General features: G+C 34.4%; 1 protein-coding gene across 1 annotated transcript in view; it reads right to left on the reverse strand.

Moving 5' to 3' along the window:
* The window catches only part of LOC106457108 (putative acyl-CoA-binding protein), a 6,087-nt gene extending 2,706 nt beyond the window's left edge, over positions 1-3,381 (reverse strand). The window contains exons 1-2 of the mRNA XM_013916491.2: positions 3,227-3,381; positions 110-224 (exon numbers count right to left, since the gene is read on the reverse strand). Coding sequence (XP_013771945.1) covers positions 110-224; positions 3,227-3,241 — 130 coding nt within the window. The 5' untranslated portion in view covers positions 3,242-3,381. The remainder of the gene's footprint in view (positions 1-109; positions 225-3,226) is intronic.
* Between the last annotated feature and the right edge of the window lie 4,830 nt (positions 3,382-8,211).

Raw genomic sequence — 8,211 nt, forward strand, 5'->3', positions numbered from 1 at the left:
TTAAGTTTCGTCGGAACGAAGTTACGGAAAATTAATTAACAAACGGAGACGTAACAATTCCATCAGTTAGAAACACAGATAAAAATATAGTTTACAAAAACGAGCTTACCAGTGTTGCAGTCACCAATAACAGATTGTTTGTACAGTGCGTAAATCTCCAAAAGTTCCTCATCTGTTGGTTTGTTCTTCAAATTCTTCACATCCTCAGCAGCTTTATTAAACTTCTGTAAATGTCAAAAGTTCCTTATCAGTTTAAGCAAACAGAACAGAAAGAAGCAAAGACATATGTAATATGTTATTTGATGTATATTTTTTAAGCACAGACAGGTCTCTAGCTTTTTATTATTCTAACACCATATTAACAAATACCGAAAATCTCCAAACCAACACATAAGATACATGAATACATTTTTAAGTACTCCAAATGTTAGTTTTATTAGTTAATCCTTGCTATTTTCTAACTTAAACCAATATTATTACTCATGTATTTTATTTACAAATTATGTAATTTTTCATGAAAACCTATATATTACAGAAAATGGGTGCATAATTGTCTTGTAGTTACTAAAGAAATTTGTTATATTTTATCCATTTTAAACTAGAGCTTCATCCCCTATTTGAGATACAACACGCTTTATTAATCGAAGTGGATTGAGCGCAGGCGTAAACGTCAAAAAATTATCCTGTATGGCTTAATATCACAGTAAAATACGAGACTAACCATCAAAACATCATTGCAGAAAGCCTTCACCCACATGCACCTAATCAGCCTAAATCAGTTAACTCAAGGCACTGCTGGGGCAAAGTTTAAGTTAATTTAACTTACTCATTTTACAGTCTGAAGGTTACTTCCGCTCTTCTAGAAAGTCCTGCAACAGTTTACGCAGGTATGTTTCAACTGGTAATACTTAATATGCCTGGCATGCAAACGGCTACTTAACCGTAATTTGGACTGCTGTTTATAAAAAAAAAATGGCGGCTACTTGTATGGCAATGACAGAATAACATTCGACAAACAGTCAAAAGACACAAAAGAAGTCGTGTGCTCACTTTGTTTTTTACGTGTCTCGCCTTGTTCTAGCTTGAGAGTTGGATCGCGATCATTCCGTTGGTTCAGTTTTACGGCACTTCCTGTATTTACATTAAATGATTAATTGTGTGGTGACTAATGCTAAAACTTGGCTGGACTTGGCAAAGTTTCAACCTCAATCACTGTGATATACAGTTTTTTAGATGTCTCAAAGCATTCACAAGTACATCGATCGAAACGTTCGTTCATGGTTTTTTATGGTATTTCTTGTAATGATCGCTAGAGGACGTCATAGATCGGAATCCTTCGGTTTTACAGAAATAGCCGAACAAAGTTTATTCGTTCCGGCGAAAATGATTGATTCAAAACATGGTTCAAAAATCAAAAACACTAAGTTAACAAACTGACTTCCTGTACCAGCAAAAGAATTTCACTTCACAAATTCGTTTCGGCCCTGACCCCCAGGAGGAGTGTTGCGCCCCCTACATAAAAGTATTTTAGTCCTTGCTTTCTCAACTTTTCTCCTATCACGGTACTAGATTTGAATAAATTGTGCTTTTTCAATTTCATACCTTTCTAAGAACTTCTAAAATACTTTAAACGATTGAAATTGTTACCCCCCCCCCCCATGTGAAATTCGAAGTTTGATATCATAATGACGAAAACGCTCTTGTATACATGCTCTGGGTTATGCCCGCCCACCAAAAAAAAATCGTTCCCTAGTACAGACAATTGACTCACGCATTTACGTAGATCTGCGCTGTTTCAATTCAGGAGGTAATCGAATATAATGATACTAATTGCTAATTCCTACGTTATTTTCTTCTAACTACTCACTAATAATCTTACTTTAAAACACATAAAACCGATACCAACACCAACAAGTTATAACTGTCACTCTTAAATTTCGTTAAATGCTAAGTTTACTTCTGTTATATATATATATATATATAGTGTTCTTTTTAGTACATGTGACGAAAATATCACGCTGGCTCCAATTATAAGTCCGAATGAAACACGCAAAGAAAGTGAATTAGTGAAAAATAAGTGCAAGAACTTTCAAATATCACAGATTTTCACTGGACTGTCCTGAAGCCTTCAGTAGATGTTATTAAGATTGCGACATATACGTAAAGAAAAGAAAGTCAGAGGGAATTAAGTAAACACAGAGTAACCATTAGTAACCGTGCATTTCCTGGATTTTGAACATTCAGTTGTCATGGTGCTCGAGACAAGCCAGAGTACGTGAACTATTTAGTCTGCTGTGTGCTAATAGTAATACTATTACTATTTAGAATATTTTGTTGCTCTTTTATTTTGCTTCATTTAATGATAATCTAACATTCATAATCTCGTTTATATAGTTCTTACTTTATGAATTTACATATACTTATTTAGAATTATTTAAAAATAATTTTAAACTTGTTTTCCCATTCATTTTTTAAACGTTTGTCTTTTTGAACAGCAAGCTTGAAATAGTTCAAATGCGTATGCTTTTCTTAATTTAAGTTCAGTTAACTTAAGTTTAAAACTAGGGGTATGTACAATCCAGTTTTCTAGTTCTAATTACAATTCGAACTCACTGAAGTCTGTTATGAATAAAAAAAAAGGACTGATAACAATGATATGCCCTAAGTTACGAATATTGGTTACTAATAGTAATACTGGTAACAGTAATACTACTACTACTAGTACTGGTAGACTCATACAGTCATAGTCAGTCTTACAAGGTCATCAATGATGACATAGCTTACGCCCACAAAATTAAAAAGAAAACAGTGACGAATCTCAGAAGACTATTTGGCAAATCAAGGTAACCCCTCATCCACATAAAAAAAAGAAAATATTATTAAATATAATCCTTCAAATTCATGACATTCTCTGTCAATTTCTTCTTTCTTGACTTACGAAGCAGGATGCCAGTAACACCTTAGAAAAACTATTTATCACTTTAAATTTAATTTAATTTTTAAAACAGATTTAACATAGTTCACAACTATTTATTACGTTTATATTAATTTAATTTTTAAAACAGATCTAACCTAGTTCACAACTATTTATTACTTTTAAGTTAATCTAATATTTAAAACAGATCTAACTTAGTTCACACGAAACTATTATTATTAACATTAGCTCTGTAGTTTCTATACTAAGAATAACATTGTTTACTTTTTAATGTTATACAAAATATCTCACCTCATCAAGAGACATTTTCTACTTCTGCTCTACTTCTAGACTTCAAGTTACCTAGCACACTGAATTACTAACGGCCCTTTTCTAAACATACGTTATATGAAAACGCGCGTTTTTGTCACCATAGGAGTGATTGCAGCGCCACCTCAAGGCTTGATCACTTTTTTTTTTTACGCCAGAAAGGAAACCTTTAAAACTTTTAAGTACGATATAGTTACTGTTAAATTACCTGCGTTGAAAAAAAATATAAATTTCATCCTGTAATTCTGGCCTAAGTACATTCACAGTATGTAAAAATTCATTATTATGTCCGACAGTACAGGTACATGTATTCAAATTCGATGGATCGCAGTGAAAATACAGGTACATGTATGCTTGCACAACTGTACGAACTCCAAACCTTTCACAGAGCTTACATCTATTTGTCAATAGGACTCGGTCCAGGCGTTGCTAAGATACTTGGCACACGATGTTACTATTGCTTGTTTGCTAAGAAACGTACAGTTATTATTATGTACTAACTCGTAATGAAAACCAATTGGCTAGTTTATGAACATAGGTGGTGATAGTTGGGGTTAAAATAAGTACTAGGTAATTGGCAAGGTGTACTCGAGTGTATAAGCTTGAAAAAGTCAATGTTTTTTTTAACTTTATATAACGTTTAGAAAACAAAAAAAAATTAAAGAAGTGTATCCGTTTTCAGAAATTATATTGTAGAAAAGCACATCACGTTCCACCTTCTAAAAGCCACGAATCATTCTTGACCGTTGAGTTTTTGAAAAGAGAGAAAAAAAAAGACCATTATCTCTTCTAACAAGGAAACGTTCTAAAGTCATAAATACAACCAGAGGTACGCAATCGTGTCTAGTTTCCAAAATATCGACTATAAAAATTCTGTTTGGAGAAAAGTTTGTTCTTTACTTATTTCAGAATGTTGTGTGTGTGTGTGTTTAGTAGCAGTAACAACATCACAGGGAGGAAAGGGATAAGAATGGGGAGGGGGGAACATAGTCCTAAATATAATCACCCACCTACCTGTTCATCTCTACTAAATACTATAGCTCATAGAACATCATGTCTTCATGTACAAGGTAATTGTGGACGAGAAAACCCATCAAACGAAGCATGATCCAATCTTTAGTTAGTCTGTTACTTTGCAGCCAATCAAAGTAATAATGGCCCGGCATGGGCAGGTGGTTAGGGCGCTCGACTCGCAATCTGCGGGTCGCGAGTTCGAATCCCCGTCCCACCAAACATGCTAGCCCTTTCAGCCGTGGGGGCGTTATTATGTGACGGTCAATCTCACTATTCGTTGGTAAATGAGTAGCCCCAAGAGTTGGCGGTGGGTGGTGATGACTAGCTGCTATCCCTCTAGTCTTACACTGCTAAATTAGGGACAGGTAGCGCAGATAGGCCTTGTGTAGCTTTGTGCGTAATCCATAACAAATAAACAAAGTAATAACCGAAAACACTTAAAAGCTACTCATTGTGATCATCTTGATAATTTTAAGTTTACTAACACGAAAATAAAAATTCATGAAAGTATTTTGCAGGAAAATAATCCTACTTTAGAGCTTCCTAATTCATCTTTCATGACTATCCCCTTATCCTTTTAAAATAAGATTATAATATTTATACTAAAACACATCTCTCTGCTACCCTTTCCACCAGGCCATCCCAAACCCATTCCATTGATGGTTATATAGTGTACTGTTATACAGAACAATTAAAATTTATTTGGAATCCGTTATTGATAGCAAGTTTATATGCCGAATTGCAGTGGCAGGAATATTAACATGCTAAAATTTGAACTGTATATTCCATGCATTTTATAATGTACTCCTACACAAATACACAATATATATATATATACACTTTAATAGGTTTGAAATTTTTACTCCGTTCCTATACTTCAACAACTCACACAAACCACCCTGAAATTGAAAGGAACGGTGTAAAAAAAAAAAAAGCAGTTGGATAAGCGAATGATAATTCCTTTTACCGCCTTCACAAGATTAAGCTAGCGAGCGGATTTTACTGTTCTTGACATATGTCAGTATGACTCAATGCGTTTACTTAAATTCATTCATAATGCACAATGTGTATATTTATTTGTGCTTTTTAGAAGAATATATATATATATATATACTATTTCTGGATAACCCTTTCCGATTCATTCGTCAAGCTCCTCTGTAGTGTAGTTGAATTGGAAAAACATGTATACATCGTAAACAGCAGTCGTTGTTCAAAGGCTATTTCCAGAACACGGTTACCTTTGGCCTCCAGACCTTTATCTCAACAGGTGCATTCCGTTATCAGTCTCGCAATCATAACAGATACACTTTCAACTGGGAGGTTTCTGTTTACCAGGCCTAGCATTTTGTTTCATTCACGTATAACAAAAGGTAGTAACTAGAAAGTCTTCCCGTAACCGCTCTGTTACAGATTCATTAAGATTTAAAGTACACATACACTTTATAAACCTTATGCAGTAGATGTGATGACTTTGTTTATCATAAGTGTTACACTTGATAACTTTCTATGAAACCAGTTTTACCCAATTTTTGTTAACAGTATTTTGTTCTTTCGTAAAGACCTATAGAACTTTTTTTTTTTAATGTGAGACCAGTTAAACTGGTACGAAATAGATAGGTTATAGAATGATAATTGCAAATAATGGAATTTCTATTACTAATATAGTTCACAAAGTATCTCCAGAACCGTAATAAATGTATTTATGATTTATCTCTTTATTATTTAGAAGTTTCATACAATTGCTTGCTTCTTTGTGATACTGGAATCTCTCTTATCTCTAGTGAGTGAAATTATTTTATCATTTCAATATATATTTATGAATGCAATCTGCAACGTTTTTTTACCAAGCTGTATATAGAAATATTTTTTTCCATCTTCATTGTATCCTTAATTGTAAGAATGGTATATTCTTGTGTGTGTTTTTTTCGTTTTCGTCGATTGTTTGTTTGTTTCTGAATTTCGCGCAAAGCTACACGACGGCTATCTGCGCTAGCCGTCCCTAATTTGGCAGTGTAAGATTAGAGGGAAGGCAGCTAGTCATCACCACCCACCGCCAACTCTTGGGCTACCCTTTTACCAACGAATAGTGGGATTGACCGTCACATTATAACGCCCCCACGGCTGAAAAGGCGAGCATGTTTGGTGGGACTGGGATTCGAACCCGCGACCCGCAGATTGTGAGTCGAGCGCCCTAACCACCTGGCCATGCCGAGCCTCGTTTTCGATGAGCACTCTAAATTTCGGGAGGTAGTGTTTGTCTTATATTAATGTTTTTAAAATATTTAAATATTTATTTATTTCAGAAACTATTTCAAATGATAAAAATTGCGTGTCTGTTGTGAGACCGTGATGTTTCATATAAATTAAGAAGTGTTTACTGGTTTTAATAAATACATTTAGTAAGTTTTTTTGTTTTTTTTGTGGACAGGTAGGACTGAACCTTGTATTTGTTGGTGACAACGTTTGGGGCTCCATTTCGATCTCTTTTTTCGGACGTAACACTGTCTTCAAGGATAAATTGGTTTTAATAATGTTTTCCTCTTTTTTTTCTCAGTACTTAACACATCCACTCCTAATTTCTTCTTTGGTAGTGTGTCCTAATTTCTGATTATAGACGTATATAAAGGACATGTACAAATAGAATGATCACCATTTAACTACTTCCTTATTATAAAACAACGGAATGGTAACACCCCATCTTTATATTTATATCAGAATTGTAACTCATCTATCGTGAATTATCCTGTGATGTTTGTTCAGTCTCTGCAAATGATGGCTCGTTACACAAGTCCAAGAAAATGATGATTCTGACGCAAATATGTACTTGTACGTATATGAGTGAGTATGGTGAGTGGCATATCTACATCCATGAGGAGATGTTTAGCTATAGACATCTTATACTTCCACGCGTATTTAGTTTTCCTTCAGTTCACATAATTCTGAATACTCTTCATACGTGGGTCCACTCCAGAAAGTATTTTTCTGACTTACTTAACTTCATTATCTAGGTCTTTTCCTGAGATCTTTTTCTTGAATTGTTCAACTCCATTACCTATGGGTCCTTTCCTGGAAGTATTTTTCTGATTTGTTCTACTCCATTACCTATGGGTCCTTTCCTGGAAGTATTTTTCTGATTTGTTCTACTCCATTATCTATAGGTCCTTTCCTGGAAGTATTTTTCTGATTTGTTCTACTCCGTTATCTATAGATCCTATTCTGCAATTTAATTTCTGACTTCTTCAACTCTATTATCGATAGGTTCTATCTTGGGAGTTTTTTCTGGCTTTTTCAACTCCATTATCTATACGTCCTACCCTGCAATTCTTTTTCTGACTTGTTTAATTTCATCAGCTGTAGGTCCTATCCTGCAAACTAATTTCTAAACTCTTCAACTTTATCATCTATAGATCCTATCTTGCAATCTTTTGTTTGTTTGTTTGAAGTTAAACACATAGCTACACAATCGAAACCCGGTTTTTAGCGTTTTAAGTCCACAGATTTACTGATGAGCCACTAGCTCCTTTTTTGAGACTTGTTCAACTCTATTGTTGTTACGTGAATAATTAGAGGTCACATGAGGGCCACTAAAGTCATACACTGAGCACACTTAAATTTAATTTGTAGTACAGTCATCAATGCGCAATGAAGAACTTCAGTAAGAGTCCAAAATGCAGCGTCATGAAACATTTTAAGATCTAAGTGAGTTTATTCAAATATCAGGACGATCATGGCATGCAGATTTTATGGTACGTGTTGTATATTTTGAAAACATTTACACAACTAAGTATATTGTTGTTCACGTAAGTTGATTTTTTGTGCTTATGGATATTAGAATTTCACGAGGTATTCAAAATAAGTTTAGAAAACATTATTGAGATACGTTATAGCGTGGACGCTTTTTTAAACTGTCGAAGCTGTCTTGGTTAATTCTGGTCTTGGTAATGGATATGGCG

Source organism: Limulus polyphemus, unplaced genomic scaffold (assembly GCF_000517525.1).
Source record: "Limulus polyphemus unplaced genomic scaffold, Limulus_polyphemus-2.1.2 Scaffold292, whole genome shotgun sequence".
NCBI classification, from domain to species: Eukaryota; Metazoa; Arthropoda; class Merostomata; order Xiphosura; family Limulidae; genus Limulus; species Limulus polyphemus.